The sequence below is a fragment of the Nerophis lumbriciformis genome, linkage group LG32, assembly GCF_033978685.3.
Source record: "Nerophis lumbriciformis linkage group LG32, RoL_Nlum_v2.1, whole genome shotgun sequence".
Taxonomy (NCBI): domain Eukaryota; kingdom Metazoa; phylum Chordata; class Actinopteri; order Syngnathiformes; family Syngnathidae; genus Nerophis; species Nerophis lumbriciformis.
Genome location: NC_084579.2, coordinates 25228324 through 25253654, shown reverse-complemented (window position 1 = coordinate 25253654; position 25331 = coordinate 25228324). Strand labels below are relative to the sequence as shown.

The window sequence follows — 25331 nt, the reverse complement described above, 5'->3', positions numbered from 1 at the left end:
GGCTGCTCAAAAGCAGGAAGCACCAACGTGCCCACACAATGCAGACAAGGTAGGTACACTAGACAAAAGTCTTGGGACACTTCAGACTAAAAGTAGACAAAAGTATTGGGACACTTAGGACTAGCACCTGCCAAATACGCGGGCCCGACCAACGCTGCTTGCAGCTTTAATTTTATTTATTATTGAACTTGATGCAAGTTATACCACAGCTGCACAGTTATTTTATTTATTATTGAACTTGATGTTATGTTATGTTATTGAGTTTGAATGTATACAACTTGATGTTACTTGATGTTCAATAAATTTGAAAATGTTAAGCTTGGCATTAGCGTTCTGTTGGGGCGATGGGGGCAGGTGGGGCTTGAAAACTCCCCCTTGTCCAAAGTGGGGGATGACAAAAAAAGTTTGAGAACCACTGGTGTAACGTATTTCTTGTGCTGAGCGATCATAAAACGGCTGCAAAAGACGCATTGGCTGAGGCTCGCAGTAATCCGCCTCCTGCACCCCCGCCGTAGAATTTGCACCCCCTGACGGGAGTGTTATATCAACTAAAGCCCACACTTAAACTTTCCACGTGCAAGATTGAATCTATTTAAAAAAGTTATTTCATAAGAAGCCAAAAAGTGCAAAAACAATAATGTTCGTGTTGGAGGAGTTGTGAATGACTGCAGGGCCACAACATTATGCAGGTGTACCTAATTCACAACTCCTCCAACACGAACATTATTGTTTTTGCACTTTTTGGCTTCTTATTAAATAACTTTTGTAACCTATTTTTATGGGCTTTCCTCTTTGTGATGTTAAGTTCCTGTTATGCGCTGTTATACAGTATATGCCTTGAGCTCTTATTTTGAAGGCGCTAAGAGCGGAAGTGATAACGTTGGAGTGGAGCGGAGGTTTTTGAAAGAAGGTAAATAAAGTGGTCCTCGTGTAAACTGGAGCCTCCGTGTTTGTTATTTTGTAGTTTCATACAGTATAGGCGACATTTATAAACCCTCGGTTACACTTTTTTAAATAGATTCAATCTTGCACGTGGAAAGTTGAAGTGAGGGCTTTAGTTGATATAACACTCCCGTCAGGGGGTTCATTAATCCAGCACAACAGCGACGCATGGACTTCATTTATAAGTAAAGGTACGACCATAATAACGTTTTTTTTATTAAATGTGCTTTTTTGTGTGCTACAGTTTGTATGTGTAAAGTTAAAGTTAAGTTAAAGTACCAATGATTGTCACACACACTAGGTGTGGTGAAATGTGTCCTCTGCATTTGACCCATCCCCTTGTTCACCCCCTGGGAGGTGTGGGGAGCAGTGGGCAGCAGCGGCGCCGCGCCCAGGAATCATTTTTGGTGATTTAACCCCCAATTCCAACCCTTGATGCTGAGTGCCAAGCAGGGAAGAATGCTGGTATGAGCTTTTAAACATAACCCGTTAACTGCTGCCAATCAAATGGTGAATAAGAGACTCTTTAGGGTTCATATGTTTGTAAATCTGACTGTGATGAAGTCAGTGCCTCACCAGCCATGAACCTCACCGCACGTCACTGATATATATATACATAAATAGGGATGATGTTTGATAAGAAATTATCGAGTTCAAGCCTATTTTCGAATCCTCTTATCGAACCGATTCCTTATCGATTCTCTTATCGAGTCCAGATAGGTTGTTGTATATGGAAAAAACCCCACAATATTTGGTTTAACAAATCACTTCACATTCTCTACTGCTCGCTACTATAGTATTACCATATCTGAGTTATTGTGCAGAAATGTGGGGAAATAACTACAAATGTGTGCAACATTTGTTAACCGTGTTACAAAAAAGATCAATTAGACTGATACATAATGTTGGATATAGAGAACATACAAACACTTTATTGAGTCAAAAATATTAAAGTTTGATGATGATTTGCTAAAATTGCAAACAGCTAAAATGATGTGGAATTAAATGATGGAATGGATTAAGTAAAGAAGTTAAACATTGTACTGATATGATCCAGTTTAAGAGGTTGTTCAAATGAATAGTGCTTACAAAGTACAAAGAAGAAGAATTATGAGAAATACTTTCAACCTTATTGAAAATAAGATATTCTTCATCTCAGTAATGACTGAATTAATTAATTACATATTACAAAACTGTTGTATATACTAATTCACAGATATTTTATTATAAAAAGGTCAGTAAATGATGTATATATTTGTTGGATCATGTTTTGTTTAGTTATGTTCTGTTACTTTTGGACTTAATTGTTTTGTGCACTTCGGGGGTTTGTTTTAGTCACCATGGTTACTTATGATTTTCACCTGCCTTGTACGCGCACCTGTTGCTCATCAGAGACTCTATTTAAGCCTGCCTTTTCCGGCCACTCGTCGTGGCTTCATTGTTTGCATTTGCAACAGTTACGTTGGCATTCTGGTTTTCGAGCGCATGATTCCTGTGCTAAAGTTACCTTACCTTCTAGTAGTGATGGGTTGATGAGGCGTCATGAAGCGTTTCGACACATTGCAAAACTGTATTGATACTGTGTCGATACTGTGTCACTAAATACTGACATCTGCTGGACATTAAAAATCCCTACAGGCAACCTATGGCCCGACTCAACTGACACTGATTTTATGACCTAGTACAGTGGTTCTCAAATGGGGGTACGCATACCCCTGGGGGTACTTGAAGGTATGCCAAGGGGTACGCAAGATTTTTAAAAAATATTCTAAAAATAGCAACAATTCAAAAATCCTTTATAAATATATTTATTGAAAAATACTTCAACAAAATATGAATGTAAGTTCATAAACTCAGTGAAGCACAAGCTCAGGTTTGTCACTAAAATGTCGGTCAAAAAGAACTGTGAAAAGAAATGCAACAATGTAATATTCAGTGTTGACAGCTAGATTTTTTGTGGACATGTTCCATAAATATTGATGTTAAAGATTTTTTTTTTTTTGTGAAGAAATGTTTAGAATTAAGTTCATGAATCCAGATAGATCTCTAATACAACCCCCAAAAAGGGCACTTTAAGTTGATGATTACTTCTATGTGTAGAAATCTTTATTTATAATTGAATCACTTGTTTATTTTTCAACAAGTTTTTAGTTATTTTTATATCTTTTTTTCCCAAATAGTTCAAGAAAGACCACTACAAATGAGCAATATTTTGCACTGTTATACAATTTAATAAATCAGAAACTGATGGCATAGTGCTGTATTTTACTTCTTTATCTTTTTTTTTTCAACCAAAAATGCTTTGCTCTGATTAGGGGGTACTTGAATTTAAAAAAAATTCACAGGGGGTACATTGCTGAAAAAAGGTTGAGAACCACTGACCTAGTATACACAATAATATAAACCAAGTCATTGTATTTCATTTAGGATTATTTCATAACTTCATTTAAATAAAAATATATTTTTTGTCTTTTTTAGATACAGTCAAATAATGTGAATACGTATCATAACATGGAAATCTAAGAGAACGTGTTGTGAATGAGGATGCTTGTGGACCTGGAAATTTTTTATTTTTTTTTTACACATTTTTATTTTTTTTAAAAACAAACAGTTTTTTCATCGTATTCAATTTTAGACGCTTTCTCTTCTTAGGTATTATTTCTCCGGCTGTAGAAAAGACCCGCTCACAGGGCACAGAGGAGGCGTCAGTGCGACCAGTGTTGGGTTAGTTACTGAAAACCAGTAACTAATTACAGTTACTAGTTACTTTATTTCAAAAGTAACTCAGTTACTAACTCAGTTACTTACACCAAAAAGTAATGCGTTACTGTGAAAAGTAACTATTTAGTTACTTATTTTTTTCTCCTTTTTTTTTAAGGCTCCCATTAATGCCCTTTTAGCCTTCGTTTCAGTACTGTTATTGCACTGGAGAATAATACAATGTGTTGATCAACTTGACATGCATTTGCATCACTGAACTCTGCTAAGCAATGTGGTCTACATACAACACACAAAGACAAAGATATGTTTCAAAGGGCCAATTTATTTCAGGCCACAACAAATTGACAAAACTATTTTAAATAGCTGCAACATAACATACATAAGTAACAAACCGCATAATAACAACATAGCTGTAAAGCTGGCTTCACCCAAGGAAGGCACACATGACATACACAAAGCCTAATCAGGCATTTTTTTTCTCTCAAGGAATTGTGAAATAAAATCATGTATTCAGGAGATCAACACTGTAGTGAAGCCCAGAAGACTCTACACATTTCCCCAGTTTTAGTTTAGAGAAAATGAAAGATTGGCCTGGCCCACTAGCATCCCTCTTTATGTTTGTGAACTTTATAGTCTATACATTTAGAGTGATGTGATAATCAAACACTCTAGAAGTCTAGAATGAAATAGTATATAAGAGAATTGACAGTGTGTACCTTCAATGATGAGCAGAGGCAGAGTTTGGAGTGTTTTCTTTAGCTCGCTTTCCATGTTTATGTACTCACTGTCCAGGTACTTGGAACATGTTTTCTGTGCCATTTGTTGTTTGATGCCGGTATCATGCTATTTAGCTGCCAGAAAACGGGTGACTCCACTGTAGAAATAGCCTGCATGTCTTCTAGCACATACGCTGCAATGGCTCTATCAATGTTGTCCTGGCTAGCAGTCCCTCCGTTAAAATCCTTAGGTGGAGGTGAAGTGGCATCGGAGTCTGTGTCTCTCTTTACTAGCTTCGTCAAAGCATGTTGCTTATGTGGCGTGGCGAAGTTGGGAGAGTGGCCGTGCCAGCAATCTGAGGGTTACTGGTTCAATCCCCACCTTATACCATCCTAGTCACGTCCGTTGTGTCCTTGAGCAAGACACTTCAACCTTGCTCCTGATGGGTGCTGGTTAGCGCCTTGCATGGCACCTCCCTCCATCAGTGTGTGAATGTGTGTGTGAATGTGGAAATAGTGTCAAAGCGCTTTGAGTTCCTGAAAAAGTTAGAAAAGCTATACGAGTATAACCCATTTACATTTATGTAGCTGTTTCAGCAGATTTGAATTGCTGTTTTGGGCAGTATTCCCGGGTGCGGTCACTGTTGCTACTCACTGCTCCCCTCACCTCCCAGGGGGTGATCAAGGGTGATGGGTCAAATGCAGAGAATAATTTCACCACACCTAGTGTGTGTGTGACAATCATTGGCACTTTAACTTTAAGTAGATAGGATCTTTGATCCAAGACACAACTTACATTTAACTAAAATGTTATTTTCTTTGTGCTCGACAAAAGAAAAGTAGTGACAATGTCTCCATGTAACTCGACTTCTGGCTTCGCCATGATGTCTTTTTAGTTGTTATGAGAGTAGCGTGTGTGTGTGTGCGTGTGGCCCTTTAAGAAATGACAGCATGTGAGGTGAGTGACGTCAGTGAGTGAGTGGGCGAGAGAGGTGAGGGAGCGCAACAGTTAGTGTGTGCAGGTGCTCTAGCTTGGTGGATGGCTGCATGCAAGACACCAATAAAGTCACAAAATTGCAACAAACCGCCGGCCTCGTCATTCACCCTCGAGTCCGGAGCTGTAAAGACCCACTGCCGGGTAAAGTGAAGGGTGTTAGCCCCGAAGTACATAGGCCCTGGAGGAACGTCTCCCCTGCGCTCCGCTCCTCGGTCGAGGAAAGCACGCCTTTTCTTTTCCTTGTGAGACAGAAGGACGACACTTCTTCTGTTTCTAGCCGATACTACATTAAAAAAAACCGTATAATAACGCAGTAACGCATCATGTAGTAACGGTAACTGAGTTACTGGATATAAAAAAATAACGTGTTAGATTACTACCGTATTTTCCGCACTATAAGGCGCACCGGATTATTAGCCGCACCTTCTATGAATTACATATTTCATAATTTTGTCCACCAATAAGCCGCCCCGGACTATAAGCCGCGCCTACGCTGCGCTAAAGTGAATGTCAAAAAAACGCTGCGCTTAAGTGAATGTCAAAAAAACAGTCAGATAGTTCAGTCAAACTTTAATAATATATTGAAAACCAGCGTTCTAACAACTCTGTCCCAAAATGTACGCAAATGTGCAATCACAAACATAGTAAAATTCAAAATGGTGTAGAGCAATAAATAGCAACATAATGTTGCTCGAACGTTAATGTCACAACACACAAAATAAACATAGCGCTCACCTTCTGAAGTTATTCTTCATTCGTAAATCCTTCGAATTCTTCGTCTTCGGTGTCCGAATTGAAAAGTTGCGCAAGCGTGGGATCCAAAAATGGCCGGCTCCGCCTCGTCGAAGTCATCGGATTCAGTGTCGCTGTTGTTGTGCAGCAGTTCTGTGAATCCTGCCTTCCGGAAAGCTCGGACCACAGTTGTGACCGAAACTATCTGCCCAGGCATTTACGATCCACTGGCAAATGTTGGCGTATGTCGACCGGCGCTATCTGCCCGTCTTAGTGAAGGTGTGTTCGCCTTCGGAGCTGTGTGAAAAAAGCCACCCGGCCTCTTCGCGTAAACTTCCCTTAACCACTCGCTCATCTTTTCTTCATCCATCCATCCCTTCGAGTTAGCTTTTATGATGACGCCGGCTGGAAAGGTCTCTTTTGGCAAGGTCTTCCTTTTGAATATCATCATGGGTGGAAGTTAGCATGGCAAGCTAGAACCACAGTGAAGGATGACTTCTCATTCCCTGTGGTGCGAATATTCACCGTACGTGCTCCCGTTCCACAGTGCGGTTCACAGGAATATCAGCTGTGAAATACGGTAGTAATCCGTGTGCGGATGGAGAGATTGCGTCTTTTTATGAACCGGATCGCTTAGTAGGAGCCATTTTGTGGTCTTTACAGATGTAAACAGGAAATGAAACGTACGGTGATATCCGCGCGTTTTTTCTTCTTCTTCCGGGGGCGGGTGAAGCGCTTCCTGTTCTATGGGGGCGGGTGCTTTCCTTGGCGGTTGCTTGCGTAGAAGAAGAAGCGCTTCCTGTTCTACCGGGAAAAAAGATGGCGGCTGTTTACCGAAGTTGCGAGACCGAAACTTTATGAAAATGAATCGTAATAAAGCGCACCGGGTTATAAGGCGCACTGTCAGCTTTTGAGAAAAATTGTGGTTTTTAGGTGCGCCTTATAGTGCGGAAAATACGGTAGTTACCGCCGAAACTAACGGCGTTAAAGTAACGCGTTACTTAGTAACGCGTTAGTCCCAACACTGAGTGCGACACAGTTCGCGTATCGGTCACGTGACCAAAACAGCTCATGATCGGTCACGTGACTTTCTAAAAGCGGTACGCGCACCGACACAGGGTTTCGCTCTATGAGCTCGACGCATGCGCCGATGCATCGGTGTTGCCGGACCCATCACTACCTTCTAGTATTCCTGTGCTAAGTAAGTTTTTTCTTTAGCTTCTCGTGCGAACGGCACGCTTTCCTTTTGTTTCGTTCCCGTCTGTTGTAATGTGTATAATTTATGAGAAATAAATCATCTCCTACCTGCACGCTTTCGTCCGGAGCCGTCAGTTTTGCGTCCCGGGAGAACGAACCGCAGCACGCTGCACCCCACCGTGACAAATGACTGAGCTACGTGACGTCATTTCTTGTGATGTCCTACGGGACATTTCTTGTCGGGACGGGAGTCGTTCCCAGGGATTCGAATAAAGAACCAACACTTTTTCTTTACTATAGTGGTCTCGATAACGGGTACCGGTTCTCAAAAAGGGATTTGAGTTCGAGGACTCGGTTCTTTTCTTATCGAACAAATATTAGTTCTGTTTTTCAGCACCCGGGTTTGTGCTGATCATTTTCACCTGCCTCTTATTAGTGGTCAGGATGCTCACCTGCTCCCGGGCGCTAATCAGAGAGCTATTTATTCCTGCCTCTCGCCACACTTGGTCTGGCTGTTTTGTTTGCTTCACGCAACAGTTACGTTTAATGATTCTTGCTTCTAATTGTTCCTGTTTTCTATGCTAAGCTTTTCCGTTAGCGTTGCCATAGCTTCCCGTGCAATCGGCACGTTTTTCTGTTTATTTATATTCTTGCCTGATTTATGAAGAATAAATAATTTTCCTACCTGCACACTGCTTCCAGAGGTCCGTCTGCATCTTGGGGAAACGAACCGCACATTACCATGCAACACAACCGTAAAAGAAATAATGCTATTCGGTAACAGTAGAAGGAAAAGTTAAACACAAATACAAATAGAGGAATAGAAATTGAATGAGTAAATTAAATCAAATTTGTAGGTATAATGATTGATGATGAAATGAACTAGAAATGTCATATAAAAAATATACAACATAAGGTGGCAAGAAACACCTCAATAATGAATAAAGCAAAACATGCATTGGACCAAAAATCACTTCATATTCTCTACTGCTCGCTAGTGTTACCATATCTTAGTTATTGTGTAGAAATATCTACAAAAGTATGCTTCAATCACTAACTGTGTTACAAAAAAGATCAGTTAAAATAATACATAATGTTGGATATAGAGAACATACAAACCCTTTATTGAATTGAAAATACTGAAATTCCACAATATGGTAAATTTGCAAACAGCAAAAATTATGCACAAAGCAAACTATAATCTGCTACCCAGGAATATACAGCTATTTTCAACAAAAGAGAAGAAATATAACCATAGAGAAAAATGTATTTTAAAATATTTGTATGCACACAGAACACTTAAAACCTTTAGTATATCAGTATGTGGAATTAAACGATGGAATGGATTAAGTAAAGAAATCAAACAGTGTACTAATATGATCCAATTCAAGAAACTCTTCAAATTGTTAACAAAGTACAAAGAAGAAAAAACATGATTAATATTTTGAATTTATTGATCATCATATTTATCTCACCATAGGAAATACAACTTACTTCATTATTTATTTAAAAAATGTTATGTTATTATTTATGGAGTATATTGTGAATACATTGAGAACAGGAAGTGAACTAAAGTGTTAACAATTGTTATGTACTGGAAAAAGGGGTAGGATTAAATAAGAACTGCTTCTTCCTACTCCTTTTCGAATATGTTGAAAAGAGAAACTGGAAATTGTGATGTATCATGTAGTAATTGTATGCATGTTCGAAATAAACTCAAAACCAAAAAAAAAAAACCCAAAAAAACAAATATTGATAATTAAATGTAATTTTACAGTGAATAAATTAATGACACATTGACACATGAGTAATTAGTTATTTAAAGATGTATTTATGTCTCATTTGACTGCGTATGCAAGTCATTCTGTGTTTGCCTTTTGGCGACAGCATCTTACTTATTTGCATGGAAGGGGAAAATACTCCAGCTAACACTTGACACATCTCAGTAGGATGAGGTGTTTTCAGAAAGTGGTTGTGGTGTTTCTGAAGAACCTACGACTGACAGTCAGCACACCAGAAAGTCTTACTTTGGCCTTCATATACACACGTTTTCTCTGGTTTTTATCATGACTGTATGGAAACTGGCAGCACGGTGGAAGAGGGGTTAGTGCGTCTGCCTCACAATACGAAGGTCCTGAGTAGTCCTGGGTTCAATCCCGGGCTCGGGATCTTTCTGTGTGGAGTTTGCATGTTCTCCCCATGACTGTGTGGGTTCCCTCTGGGTACTCCGGCTTCCTCCCACCTCCAAAGACATGCACCTGGGGATAGGTTGATTGGCAACACTAAATTGGCCCTAGTGTGTGAATGTGAGTGTGAATGTTGTCTGTCTATCTGTGTTGGCCCTGAGATGAGGTGGCGACTTGTCCAGGGTGTACCCCGCCTTCGACCCGATTGTAGCTGAGATAGGCTCCAGCGCCCCCCGCGACCCCGAAGGGAATAAGCAGTAGAAAATGGATGGATGGATGGAAACTCATTGGTGCTCAATGGGCTCAGTTCTATTAATATGCACAGGGTGTTGCAGGGTGCAGAGCTTCTCTGTTGTGGCAGCTGCAGCCACAAGGGAAATGGTGACTAAAACCTGAAAGCAGAAAAAAAAACGGTGCTACACTTTTTTTTTTTGTAAATCTATTCTAAACTAGTGACACCCTATTGGACGGTTTGTCACGCTCAGTCACTTGTTAGCTAACACCTTCTCCCCCTTCATATACAAATAGGTGTTTTTATTTATTGAAACACTGCACTTAAGTGCACTCACTTCCTTTCAGCATGTTATGTTGATTCTGCCTACTCCTTGTTAAATTAATGTCAAACATGATTATGCTAACTGTTGCTTTTGGAATAAGTCCCTGTTGGCAGTAAGCCATGCAGCTAAACGTTGCCTAAAGTAAAATGGAAAAACTACACATTTGGAATTGTTGACGTCACAGCACATCATAACAACAATCCATTGTTACTGCGCAACCATGCTGGATCATTTACTTCAGGGGTGTCAAACTCATTTTAGATCAGGGGCCACGTGGAGAAAAATCTATTCTCAAGTGGGCCGGACTGGTAAAATCACGGCACGATGACTGAAAAATAAAGACAACTTCAGATTGTTTTCTTTTTTTTAAAATAGAACAAGCACATTCTGAAAATGTACAAATCATAATGTTGTTGTTTTTGGGGTTTTTTACACTTACATGTTGCGGTTGATAATATTCTATCTTTATTTGTGGTTATTTATACTTTCTGATTAAATTATGTGATAATGTTCATCAGTCAACTCATTGGTGTTAATTTTCAATCTATCAAAATAAAAAAATAATATCAAAATCTAATTACAGGATGTTATTTATATAGTTTAATAATTTTCCTTGACTGGTGCACTAACATCATGTGGTTTATGTTTTTTTACATATGTAGCATAACCTACAAAGATACAAAGAATTGCTATCGCGACATCTAGTGGACACATTTAGAACGCGGTTTCTTTCATAAAAAATTTTTGGCTCATTTTTATACTTAGCAAACTCATCCCGCGGGCCGGATAAAACCTGTTCGCGGGCCTGATCCGGCCCACGGACCGTACGTTTGACACCCCTGATTTACTTGTTAGAGTTTTAATTACTGTGCACAGATAAAACAGGTATAAAAAAATACCTCTATGGACTGTTTGATATATGTGCGTGCTACAAGTTTTTTCAGCGGTTGTCCCTATACAGATCACTGGTGTGCGTGAGTGACAGGAAGAAAAGCTGTGAAGTTGTCTGCCACCAAATGTTGGTTTGCATATATAAATCTCTGCATCCTGAATATAAGATGAGACGTTTTTAGGAGTCTTGTATTTGGGTCAATGCATTTGTAGGCCACAGTAGATTCTTACACATTCCCAGTTTAGCATTCACTCCTCCGCGCATTTGCAGGTTTCTTATTTTGCTTGAAAAAAATATTACAAGTTTAATAGAATGCAATTTCACGACACTATCTGCAGTGGAGAACTAGTACTGCAGCTACGATCCAAAAGAGGATCACACATTTTATTCACTTTATATTCTGCGAAAGAAAAATGTGTGACTGCCTCAACTTAAGAGTGTTTTGAAATAAGAGCTGCCTCTAAGCCACTAGTGTCAAACTCAAGGCCTGGGGGCCAGATCTGGCCCGCGACATCCTTTTATCTCGCCCACAAACACCTGGAAATGATATGTGTAAATAAAGTACTTAATATCTTCTCACTAAATGTAATGGATTTTTTTCATTTTGACAGAAAAAAAAATATGCCTTTTAAACTTTAATGGTATCCAATATTGCAACAAATATCACAGTATATCATCATACTTTCCAAACATGTTTTTGTTTAAATAAAAATACTTAACTTTAACAGCAAACTACCCATCAAATTAGTAAAAATGGCAATACATTTTACATTGTTCTTTACAACATTATTGTAAATTGAAAAAAACTACTGTTTTTTGCGTTAAAATTCTGTTGACTGAGCTGCCAGTTTTTGACTGTAAAATCTATGGTTGTTTTTAACAACGTATTACTGTATATGGAAAGATTTGTTTTTACGGTAGAAAAACTGACAGCTAAGTTGCCAGAATAAGAAAATAACTTCTACTGTTTTTCCGCAAACAATGTCAATTTAACACAAACAATTCTGGCAACTAAGCTGCCAGCTTTTCCCCTCAAAAACCCCCCAAAAGGTTGTAAAATTTTTTTTTTTTAAATATATATTTTACAGTACATTTTTGTAAATGTAAAGTTTTTACTGTAAAATTGACATCCATCCATCCATCCATCTTCTTCCGCTTATCCGAGGTTGGGTCGCGGGGGCAGCAGCTTAAGCAGGGAAGCCCAGACTTCCCTCTCCCCAGCCACTTCGTCCAGCTCCTCCTGGGGGATCCCGAGGCGTTCCCAGGCCAGCCGGGAGAGATAGTCTTCCCAGCGTGTCCTGGGTCTTCCCCGTGGCCTCCCACCGGTCGGATGTGCCTGAAACACCTTCCTAGGGAGGCGTTCGGGTGGCATCCTGACCAGATGGCCGAACCACCTCATCTGGCTCCTCTCGATGTGGAGGAGCAGCGGCTTTACTTTGAGCTCCCCCCGAATGACAGAGCTTCTCACCCTATCTCTAAGGGAGAGCCCCGCCACTCGGCGGAGGAAACTCATTTCGGCCGCTTGTACCCGTGATCTTGTCCTTTCGGTCATGACCCAAAGCTCATGACCATAGGTGAGGATGGGAACGTAGATCGACCGGTAAATCGAGAGCTTTGCCTTCCGGCTCAGCTCCTTCTTCACCACAACGGATCGATACAGCGTCCGCATTACTGAAGACGCCGCACCGATCCGCCTGTCGATCTCACGATCCACTCTTCCCCCACTCGTGAACAAGACTCCGAGGTACTTGAACTCCTCCACTTGGGGCAAGATCTCCTCCCCAACCCGGAGATGGCACTCCACCCTTTTCCGGGAGAGAACCATGGACTCAAACTTGGAGGTGCTGATTCCCATCCCAGTCGCTTCACACTCGGCTGCGAACCGATCCAGTGAGAGCTGAAGATCTTGGCCGGAGGAAGCCATCAGGACCACATCATCTGCAAATAGCAGAGACCTAATCCTGCAGCCACCAAACCAGATCCCCTCAACGCCCTGACTGCGCCTAGAAATTATGTCCATAAAGGTTATGAACAGAATCGGAAATTGACAGTCTACTTAAAAAATATATAATTAATAATGAAATCCAGAGGCAAATTCATACATTATTCTCTGTTACAAACGACCCTCTGATGGATTTGGGGGTTAAATCACCAAAAATGATTGCCGGACGCGGCCACCGCTGCTGCTCACTGCTCCCCTCACCTCCCAGGGGGTGATCAAGGGTGATGGGTCAAATGCAGAGAATAATTTTGCCACACCTCGTGTGTGTGTGTGTGTGACAATCATTGGTACTTTAACTTTAACTTTAATAAGGCCTTCTCCACAGAAAGGGAGTATGATATACCCCAACGCGGACAGTACGGCGCCTTCAAGGTGAAACAAATAGTTCACTAGCGGACATAAGATTTTTTTTTAAAACAAAGCGTTCACATGGGACAATATTAGCTGCTTTAAACATGACTATGGATTAAGAAAGAACACTTAAAAATATATGCATTCTCCACACTAGCTAACTTGGTGAAGCAGTAACTGCTAGTCTGCAACATACTGAAGCAGAATGAGTCTAATGTCAGCCAAGGATGTTAAAATAATATCCAAACGTTGGACATTTATCCATGAAAATATGGAGAAGCTGCTAGTAGTGTGTTCAACGGAGCAGCAGCTCGAAGATGAATGCTGTACATTATTATATTACTTGATAAAACAACTGTAGTCGTTTAAACTACATTATGTTATACAGTTGTTTTTTTAATAAAAGGAGGCATATTGCATGTTAGAATTGTTATTTTTAAGAGTGTGGCAAGCACCAATTAAATGAATTTCAATCCATTTCAATGAGCGGCGTTGATTTGAGATACAACTGCTTTGTGTTAAGAGTTCTATCACGGAACCAATTAAATTTGCACAATTCACACAGAGACATCCTGGATGAAAACCAACGCTTCCCATCCAACCTATGGAGCTTGAGAGGTGCTGCAAAGAGGAATGAGGGAAACTGCCCAAAGATAGGTGTGCCAAGCTTGTGGCATCATATTCAAAAAGACTTGAGGCTGTAATTTCTGCCAACGGTGCATCAACTAAGTATGTCAATGGGATGTTTTCATGTTTTTATTTTAATTAAATTTGCAAAACGTTTTTAAAAAACCTTTACAAATTGTCATTATGGAGTATTGTCTACAGAATTGTGAGGACAAAAACAAATGTATTCCATTTTGAAATAAGGCTGTAATATAACATGTGGAAAAAGTGCTGTGAATACTTTCCGGGTGCACTGTTGATATTTACTGATGTTACAACTTGGAAAACCTGTCACGGCCCGGGCGCACCTCAGTGCTGTGCGCTGCGCTGGGTGCACCTGCAAGAGCGCACCTGCAAGAGCGCACCTGCGCGCGCCACTCCGGCTTCAGCAAGCAGCTACAATCAATCTGCAATCTGCACACCTGTCGCTGATGAGCTCCCTGGGCTTCTTAAGCCGGTGCAAACCTGTGTTCCGGGCCAGAACGTAGTTTCCTGTTCCCTACAGTAAGCCAACTTGTGTCAACCTCTCTCTCTCTCTCTCTCTCTCTCTCTCTATCTCTCTCTCTCTGTGTCCTGTGTCGTGTCGTTCCAGCAGCATTCTTCCGTCTCCTGATTGCGAGCTGTGTGTCTCATCTCCCCGTGTTCCCTGGCTGCCTCTTGGATCTCGATCTCCCGACTGGACACAGACTTTTGACGCCTCGTTATTGCCCACGACTTCCTGCCTGTCTCTGGACCTTCGAGCCTGCCTTGCCCCTCTTGATCTTCCGCCTCTCGCTCAACGCTCCTGGTAACATTTCTCAGTTAATCGCTACACATAGTCACACCATACATATTTTGGATTATTTTACACACTTCATTCTATTGTAATATAAAATAAATAGAGCTAAAATGACATTCCTGCATTCTGTGCCGTCTTCTTCTCCTCCGTACCGTAACAAAACCGTCACAAAATGGGCAAATTCCAAACGGCTTGTATGAAGGAAGGCAAGATTATTTTATGAAAATCTCCGCCACGCCTCCGTGGTTTGATTCAAAATTTTCAGGACTCAAGCAGATCCCAAATCCACAAAAACAGGGACCAATGAATAAGAAAAGATTGTTTTGTTGGACCCCTTTAAAGAAGCAGGAGACCATTCAAGACATGTGGAGTGCGCTCCGTCAAATTAAATCAGAACCGGAGGATGCCAAAGTACTTTGTGTTGAAGACATCATTGAACTGGACAAATATTAAGGATGACATCCTAATTACTACAAAAAAAAAATACAAAGTTTGAAGTCAACAATCGACAATAACTCAATCATTGTAGCGTATGTGATGCCAAGCTAAACAATGTCAAGCAATACATTTTGTTAGGGTGAACAATAAGTTATTACTTCATCTATATCCAAAAATCACTAATGAATGTGGCACTGGCTTCCTGTGCACTTAAGATGCGACTTTAAGGTTTTACTACTTACGTATAAAATACTAAACGGTCTAGCTCCGTTCTATCTTGCTGATTGTAAAGTACCATATTTCCCGGCATGAAATCTGCGTTCAAAGAACTCCTTATTAGCGATTTCCAGAGCCCAAAAGAAGTCTGCGAGCTATAAAGTGTTTTCTATTCGGGCTCCAGTACTCTTGACTGCCCTACCAGTAACAGTTAGAGATGCTACCTCAGTAGAAGCATTTAAGTCCCATCTTAAAACTCATTTGTATACTCTAGCCTTTAAATAGACCCTTTTTTAGACCAGTTGATCTGCCGTCTCTTTTCTGCTCTGCCCCCCTCTCCTGTGTGGAGAGGTTATCAGGTGACCACAGATGAAACGCTAGCTGTTCAAAGTCGGGACCCGGGGTGGACCACTCATCTGTGCATCAGTAGGGGACGTATCTGTGCTGCTGACTTGTCTCCATTCGAGTCGAGCCCCTGCTGGCCCCACTATGGACTGGGCTGTCACACTATTAACTAGATCCACTTGACGGGGCGGGGGGTGGGGTCCCCACATCTGCGGTCCCCTCCAAGGTTTCTCATTGTATCCTATTGGGTTGAGTTTTTTCTTGCCCTGATGTGGGATCTGAGCCGGAGATGTTGTTGTTGGTTTTTGTTTTACTTGTGGCAGCCCTAAATATAACGAATGGCTGCTAACAGCATAAACTAGCTGGGTTGGCAGAACTATGACGTTAAATTTGGTACACAATAATGACCTTAAAGGCCTACTGAAATGCAATTTTCTTATTTAAAAGGGGATAGCAGGTCCATTCTATGTGTCATACTTGATCATTTCGCCATATTGCCATATTTTTGCTGAAAGGATTTAGTATAGAACATCGACGATAAAGTTTGCAACTTTTGGTCGCTGATAAAAAAGCCTTGCCTGTACCGGAAGTAGCAGACGATATGCGTGTGACGTCACAGGTTGTGTTAAAGGTTAGTACTATTAGTGGACCAGCAGCACACACTATCATGTGTGCTAACGGACTGTATCCCTTGCAGACTGTATTGATATACGTATATTGATATATCCAATCCAATCCAATCCACTTTATTTATATAGCACATTTAAACAACAAAATGTTTCCAAAGTGCTGCACAACAATATTAAACACAATTAAAAACAATATAAAATAAATGTGATTAAAAACAATTTCAAAGGGTAAAACCAATTAAAACAGTAAATAGAAAGCAAAAGCAAAATTTTAAAAACACAGAGGACAACAGAGGACCACACAACTCACGTAGTGTTAAAAGCCAGAGAATAAAAGTGGGTCTTAAGACGAGACTTAAAACACTCCACTGTGGGAGCAGTTCGAACATGGAGGGGCAGAGTGTTCCAGAGCTTAGGGCCGACCACAGAGAAGGCCCTGTCTCCCCTGGTTTTAAGTCTCGTCTTGGACACCACGAGCTGGAGCTGGCTCTCGGACCTCAGAGCGCGCGCAGGATTGTAAGTTTGGATGAGGTCCGAGATATACTGAGGTGCCAGTCCATGTAAAGCTTTAAAAACAAACAGCAAGGTTTTAAAATCAATTCTAAAATGAACAGGGAGCCAGTGCAAACTCTCAAGGATTGGGGTTATATGCTGGCGTCTCCTGGCCCCTGTTAAAAGTCGTGCTGCCGCATTCTGGACTAACTGCAACCGGGAGAGAGCTTTTTGGCTAATGCCAGCATAAAGTGCATTGCAGTAGTCCAGGCGACTTGAAATAAAAGCATGCACGACTTGTTCAAAAAGGTTAAAAGATAAAAACGGTTTTACCTTTGCTAAAAGACGAAGATGATAAAAACACGATTTTAAAACGCCATTGACTTGTTTGTCAAGTTTAAAATCGCTGTCTATAGTGACGCCAAGGCTGGTGACTTTGGGACGCACATAATTTTGCAATGGTCCCAAGTCAGTGAGGGCCGGACCAAACACTAAAATTTCCGTTTTTCCCTCATTCATTATTAAAAAATTCTGTATAATGTAGGAACCCGAATATTATTAACATAAAGAAACAACCCTTTTGTGTGAATGGGGGAGGGAGGTTTTTTGTGTTGGTGCACTAATTGTAAGTGTATCTTGGGTTTTTTAAGTTGATTTAATGAAAAAACAAAAACAAAAACAAAACAAAACAAAAAAAAACGATACTGATATACTGTAAAAAAACGATACCGATCATTTCCGATATTACATTTTTAAGCATTTATCGGCCGATAATATCGGACATCTCTATATAAAATGAATGGATTGATGGACCCTAGTCATGTAAACCTATGTGTTTGAACTGATAACAATGGTAGAGTATTTAAAAACTGGCATTTATCAGAATACAGAAGTGTATTACCTCACTGCTGTGTCATGGTAACAAGATTGACAGCTGGGGATGAGGGGGGGGGGTGTCCAGCTGGGTTCCCCGCCCACCTTTGTCTTCTTCCTCCCTCTCTCTCTCTCTTTCTCTCTCTCTCTCTCTCTCCTACCACCTCCCCCTCCGGGCGTCAGTGACGTGCACTTCAAGAGCGGGACCTGCCCTCCCGTCGCCATTTTTTTTAGCCTCGTACTCTCGCCGCTATTATTGAGTAAGGGCGGTAGAGGAGGAATAAGACAAGAAAGTATTTTGGGGGGGAAATAATTCAAAGCGAGCGAGGAGCGGTGAGGTACGCGCGCGGTGTAACGTGACATGCACGCGCACGAGACCCGCCGCAGTTGTGCAATAATCTTCTCTCGGGTGAAGAAGACGTGTGGAGGAGGGCCGCCATTTTTCTCCTTCGCCGCCTCGGAAGTCCGCTCCGACTCCAGAAGCGGGACTCGAGGAGGCCTTTCCGCCCCGCGCGCCTCACGGTAAAGACCCGGGGAAGGTTATGCTAAATCCTTTTCAAACGGCGACCTTGAGCGGACATGAGGGATTTTCAGACCAAGTGAGGACATCAATTCCTCTCCGTCGTCTTCTCAGAACAGACACTAACCGCAGGAGATAATTTACAAGATATTCTCGGAAGGAGGAAGCAAAAGGGGAAGCTTCACTGAGCATTTGTTTCTTTGGTGGGCGTCCATGTTTATTGTTATTGTCTTCCTGGACCCTGCTGACCACACTATGGTCCAAAGTTGCTGCTGTTTGTGAGTACGTCAAGTAGTTCGGTTGAGGGGCTCCACAACCTGCAAGGTGGGGGCCCTGCAACCTCGTCCTCACCCCTAAGTCTCCAACCCAGGTTGTCCCTTTCCTCACCTGTAGGCTGACCGTTAATCTATTTCTGAACAGACATGTCCACTGCTCGCTTCGACTCCTCTGATCGCGCGGCCTGGTATTTTGGATCCGCGTCACGCCAAGAGACACAGAATAGGTTGCAAGGACAGAGACATGGCATGTTTCTGGTTCGAGACTCGTCCACCTGTCCCGGCGACTACGTGCTGTCAGTGTCCGAGAACTCCAAAGTGTCTCACTATATCATTAACTCCTTGCCCAGTAAGAGGTTTAAGATCGGAGACCAAGAGTTCGAACACCTCCCCGACCTTTTGGAGTTCTACAAAATCCACTACCTGGACACGACCACGCTAATAGAACCAGCTCCCAGGTAAGTAGGGATACAAAGTACATCCGCCGTGTCTTTTCTCTGATTGCCTGCAGGGCTACGTTTATCTAGGTTGGCTATTTTTATCAGAAGTAACCTACTTTCAGGCAGACTGCAGACAGTTATGTCATGAACGATCAAGACAAGTGTGAAAACGGTGCACATGGCTGCTCCATAACCACTCAGGCAGCCTGCAGTCCTCCAAAACTGATATAAACATGTAGGACTGGGCGATAATGGCCGAAAACGCTTTTTTATATTGGTCAATATTTATGATAATTGGTATTTTTATGACCTATGGAAAATATAGACCAGGAGAAAAGTATATCATTTTTAAACATTTTTATTTGAAAAATGTCAACACAACCATAGAAAACACTCAATCAATGTAAACAGAATTCTAAAATAAAAATAACCTTTTTAAATAAGGAATGTGTAAAAAATGCTTAAAGATGAACTCTACTTTTGTTGAGAATTTTGCATATCGATTACAATCAGAGACAAAGATGACGGATGTATGTTATTAATGCATTCTAACTCGTAAATAAAAGTCTGCTTAAAATAGAACCAATAAAAGGTCCTCTTTTCCTCCCTTAAAACCCTTTAAATAACCATCAAAAAAGCGCCAACAATACTCCACTTACATTTGCTGACACCGAAAGGGACAACCGGTGGTAGAAAATGATGAATGGATGGACGGACCTGAATTTTGACCAAGTATCAGTGATAGTGTAATATAAGCGCTAACACAAACTATTTTTAGCGGCGCATTGTCTGACAGCAAAAAGCTTGTTGACAAGCTTGACATCATCCATGTCGTTGTGGCTTGTGCAGCCCTTTGAGACACTTGTGATTTAGGGCTATATAAATAAACATTGATTGATTGATTGCTCATCCGACTGGTGAGAAGCTGCATCCCCTTTGACCTGGTGTAAGTTTATTGTAGATCGTTAATAATGCCTCTCACCTTGACAGTAGAAGGACGAGGACACAATCCGACAAGTTTGCCAACTTTGGCATCCAATTTAGACCCGGAACTGCCGGGAAAAACACACAAACACGCTTGATTGTACTCCCCTCTTTTTTTCGTGAGAATTATGAGTCATCCATCCATCCATTTTCTACCGCTTGTCCCTTTTTGGGGTCGCGGCATTCTTTATCTAAATGGGAATATATCAACAACCTATCAATTGGCATTCTATTGACAGCTGCGTCCTATTGACAGCTGACATTTCACAGTAAGTGATGTTTGTTTGTTGGCTGTCATGAAGTCTGCAATAAATAATAATCAGTGATGTTGGGGAAAAAACAAAAGTTGTGATGTTTTTTTAATTACTGCGCCTCGTATGCTTAAAATGATCAAAATATGTAAATATTACACGTTATTCTAAATGTGCCCGTTCGTACATTACATATATACTTAACAGTGTGTATACAAAATGTTGATGGAGGTGTTTGGATGTTTTAGACTGCTTTATAGGCGAAATATAACATCTCCTTTAGGCTCCATTGTAAGTGGAGTTTTGATCACATGTATTTACTATTTAGAACGCATTAAAAAACGCACAGTGTGCTTGTCATACTTAAGGATGACAAACAATAGGCAAAATTTAAAAAAGAAGTGCAGTTCCTCTTCAAAGTGTTACAAAATAGTGCAAAGTGTGAAAATGTAAACAGAGAAACCTGAAAACAATTTTTTGCAGGTTTGCTGCCAGGAAGTTCCGTGGTCTGTGTATCATTAAGTTGGTCTGGTTTTCGTATGTAAATATGGAAATTAATCTGTTATGCAGTAATTATTATTTAAATAATATTGGACCAAAGTAGCACATTTAGTATATTTTATTTATACAGTCCTGCACTTGAGTTCCTACCTATTGTTTCATTACATCCGAATAAAGAACAGACAAGGGTTAAAAAGGTAAGTGCGGAGAAGGACTACGGTTTGTTTGAAAAAATCCAAAGAACTGTCGAGGTGACTTTTCCTGTTTTATTGACAATTTGTTCAGTCTGTGCAGCACTCCTTTTTAGTTTCTCTTTTTTATGCAGAGAATTAACAGCAAGATGGCTTGATAGTTGTTTTGCGATTGACCATCTTATTGCTCTCTGATCACTTCCTGTTTTGCTAGGTTCCAGACCGCAAGTGCCTTTGTGCATGCAACCAACCTGCTTCATTCTTTCCGGTTGAAGATAAAAAAGATATATACATGTATATACACAGGGTTTTTCCTGGCTCAAATTGAGGCAGAGGTGGTACAATCCTGACCATGCGCCAGAATTTAAATGCAAACATTTTTTTGTTTTTTTTCAATTTACGCTTGTAATAATTTATATGCTGTAAAGAACATCGTAAAATGTATTGTCATTTTTATTAATTTGATGGGTAGTTTGCTGTAAAATCATAAGTCAAGCAGATATTTAAGTATATATTTTTATTCTGACAAAAAATGTTTGGAAAGTATGATAATACACTGTAATATTTGTTGCAATAATGGATACTATTCAAGTTTAAAAGGCATGCGATTTCAAGTAGTACATATATATTTTCTGTCAAAATGAAAAAAATCCATAACATTTAATGAGAAAGTATTAAATACTTTATTGATACATATCATTTCCAGGTGTTTGCGGGCCAGATCTGGCCCCCGGGCCTTGAGTTTGACACCTGTGGCCTAAGCGCTTGTATAAGACAATGATGGGCTCAGAGCTTGAGTGGTGGAGCCACTTTTGCTTGAGACACTCATAGATGATTTTGAAGCAGCCTTCAAGCGCTCTGGACAAAAATTTCCACATGTTGTCACCACCATGAATTATTACATTTTAACTGCCTGTTACATTAATTTCTCTGCTCTGTTTCACCTGGACTCTTGACTTTCCTCCTCGCGAGATCGCTTTTTAAAGTAGTGGCTAATTTTGCCTGCCATATCTGACACGGAGGAAACTCTTTTTTTAAAATAAACACGACATGCTATTAATGCTTTCTTGGGGTAACTCCTTTTAGTTGACCTTGTACCAGTCAATCTGTACCGTCATGAAACTCTACCTGATCCTATGCAAACTTCTAATACATTCTTCAATCAATCTATCTATTATAATTAGTCAGAAAAAGTTGAAAACTAAGCTAACCCTATTAGCTGTTTTCACTTACCAGAGACAAAATGTTCACAGCACAGTCTGGAGTGTTCTGCAGGAGTCCATTGATCCCTCCGTATCATGTTCCGTATGGCAGAAATCCACTTGGGTTATGCACCAAGTAGAAAAACACAATTCGATCTGTTTCTTCTTCGGTAGTTGCTTCGGGTCTTTCCGGTGCTCTGCTGTTGATATAGCGCCTATATAGTGGCGCAACGTTGCAACTGCAGTTAAAATACGTAACTGCCGCAGAAGGACATCAATCGCTCAATCAACACAGCCAGAGCTTTACGCTGTGTTGAGCGATATCAATCGGTCTGGCTGGTGGCAGCCGCCACGCAATTTTGAACACAGGAAAAACCTTGTATACATATACAGTGGGGCAAAAAAGTATTTAGTCAGCCACCGATTGTGCAAGTTCTCCCACTTAAAATGATGACAGAGGTCTGTAATTTTCATCATAGGTACACTTCAACTGTGAGACACAGAATGTGAAAAAAAAAATCCAGGAAATCACATTGTAGGAATTTTGAAGAATTTATTTGTAAATTATGGTGGAAAATAAGTATTTGGTCACTTCAAACAAGGAAGATCTCTGGCTCTCACAGACCTGTAACTTCTTCTTTAAGAAGCTCTTCTGTCCTCCACTCGCTACCTGTATTAATGGCACCTGTTTGGACTCGTTATCTGTATAAAAGACACTTGTCCACAACCTCAAACAGTCAGACTCCAAACTCCACTATGGCCAAGACCAAAGAGCTGTCGAAGGACACCAGGAAAATAATTGAAGACCTGCACCAGACTGTGAAGAGTGAATCTACAATAGGCAAGCAGCTTGGTGTGAAAAAATCAACTGTGGGAGCAATTATCAGAAAATAGAAGACATACAAGACCACTGATAATCTCCCTCGATCTGGGGCTCCATGCAAGATCTCATCCCGTGGGATCAAAATGATCATGAGAACGGTGAGCAAAAATCCCAGAACCACACGGGGGGACCTGGTGAATGACCTGCAGAGAGCTGGGACCAAAGTAACAAAGGTTACCATCAGTAACACACTACGCCGACAGGGAATCAAATCCTGCAGTGCCAGACGTGTCCCTTTGCTTAAGCCAGTGCATGTCCAGGCCCGTCTGAAGTTTGCCAGAGAGCACATGGATGATACAGCAGAGGATTGGGAGAATGTCATGTGGTCAGATGAAACCAAAATAGAACTTTTAGGTATAAACTCAACTCGTCGTGTTTGGAGGAAGAAGAATACTGAGTTGCGTCCCAAGAACACCATACCTACTGTGAAGCATGGGGGTGGAAACATCATGCTTTGGGGCTGTTTTTCTGCTAAGCGGTTAGGCCGACTGATCCGTGTTAAGGAAAGAATGAATGGGGCCATGTATCGTGAGATTTTGAGCCAAAACCTCCTTCCATCAGTGAGAGCTTTGAAGATGAAACGTGGCTGGGTCTTCCAGCATGACAATAAATGATAAATAAATGATAAATGGGTTGTACTTGTATAGCGCTTTTCTACCTTCAAGGTACTCAAAGCGCTTTGACACTACTTCCACATTTACCCATTCACACACACATTCACACACTGATGGAGGGAGCTGCCATGCAAGGCGCTAACCAGCACCCATCAGGAGCAAGGGTGACGTGTCTTGCTCAGGACACAACGGACATGACGAGGTTGGTACTAGGTGGGGATTGAACCAGGGATCCTCGGGTCGCGCACGGCCATTCTTCCATTGCGCCACGCCGTCCCAATGATACCAAACACACCGCCCGGGCAACGAAGGAGTGGCTCCGTAAGAAGCATTTGAAAGTCCTGGAGTGGCCTAGCCAGTCTTCAGACCTCAACCCCATAGAAAATCTGTGGAGGGAGTTGAAAGTCCGTGTTGCTCTGCGACAGCCTCAAAACATCACTGCTCTCGAGAAGATCTGCATGGAGGAATGGGCCAAAATACCAGCTACTGTGTGTGCAAACCTGGTAAAGACCTATAGTACCGTAATCGTTTGACCTCTGTTATTGCCAACAAAGGTTATATTACAAAGTATTGAGTTGAATTTTTGTTATTGACCAAATACTTATTTTCCACCATAATTTACAAATAAATTCTTTAAAAATCCTACAATGTGAATTCCTGGATTTTTTTTCACATTCTGTCTCTCACAGTTGAAGTGTACCTATGATGAAAATTACAGACCTCTGTCATCATTTTAAGTGGGAGAACTTGCACAATTGGTGGCTGACTAAATACTTTTTTGCCCCACTGTATATATACAGTATATACACGTGTGTGTGTGTGTGTGTGTGTGTGTGTGTGTCTGTTTATATATGCATAACTATATATATATATTTATATATAATAAACGTTTTATAGAAAGTTTTTATTTATTGATATTGTTTTATCGGACCAGCCCAGAGAATCTTTTGATAAAAGATGCCCAAATAGAAAATTCCAGTTTACACACGGTTGCATGGTGCCATAAAATTGGAACACCATTTCCACGCAGTCTTTGATTTGGTTAGATTTCAAATACATTTTCCCCATGAAATTAATCTTAATTAAAGTCTGCGAGCAGGGATGCAATGATCAACCTGTTATTAACAGTGATTAAAAACGTCCGTTATTTAATCACAAAGGGTCCACTACCTCGTCGGTTTCAGTCCTCCTCACTCGCTATAAACGGACATTATGCTGGTACTGTAATGCAACAGCATTATTTTCGACACTAATAAATAAGGCATCAAAATCTCCAAGAAATGTCTGATTTTTTAAATTTTTTGTTGTGATATTAATCAAACCGTGATTATTACTGTAACTACTTGTTACACTAGTTGTTGCATCCATATCCACAAGTTGAACTTTCGCCATCAATCTTTTTTTTTAGAACTATGTTTCACTACTGTTTTTTTCTCGTGCAGTGGGGCTTTGTAAATCAACGATGAAACAATATATACATTTTTCCAAGTAGGGATGTAACGTTAAATGATAATAATGGTAACCGCGTAAAATTCTCGATGCTTAATATTACCATTTTAAATTAAAATGATCGAAAACCGAGATTGATAACTGCACTTTGACGAACTCTGACTGACTGGCATTAAAACAAGAGACATTAACTTCTTTCCCCATTAAGAAACAACATACCCATACCTCAACATTTACAAACATCTCGGTCCGGGCAACCAAGCTATTCAATTGTGCAAATTGAACCTACGA

The 25331-nt window shown here is 40.8% G+C and overlaps 2 protein-coding genes across 3 annotated transcripts in view; both read left to right on the top strand.

The window, feature by feature from the left end:
- The window catches only part of ccdc74b (coiled-coil domain containing 74B), a 35383-nt gene extending 20547 nt beyond the window's left edge, over positions 1-14836 (top strand). The window contains exon 8 of one of the 2 annotated variants that reach the window (XM_061926891.2): positions 14555-14836. The gene's annotated coding sequence lies outside the window, so the exon portion shown is untranslated. Of the gene's footprint in view, positions 1-13858; positions 14309-14554 lie in introns of those variants that run through there. The other variant, XM_061926892.2, reaches the window with a different exon arrangement.
- A 3079-nt stretch (positions 14837-17915) lies between these two features.
- Positions 17916-25331, top strand: part of crkl (v-crk avian sarcoma virus CT10 oncogene homolog-like) — a 32335-nt gene continuing 24919 nt past the window's right edge. Inside the window, exon 1 of the mRNA XM_061927431.2 lies at positions 17916-18983. Within this exon, the coding sequence (XP_061783415.1) occupies positions 18673-18983 (311 nt within the window). The 5' untranslated portion in view covers positions 17916-18672. The remainder of the gene's footprint in view (positions 18984-25331) is intronic.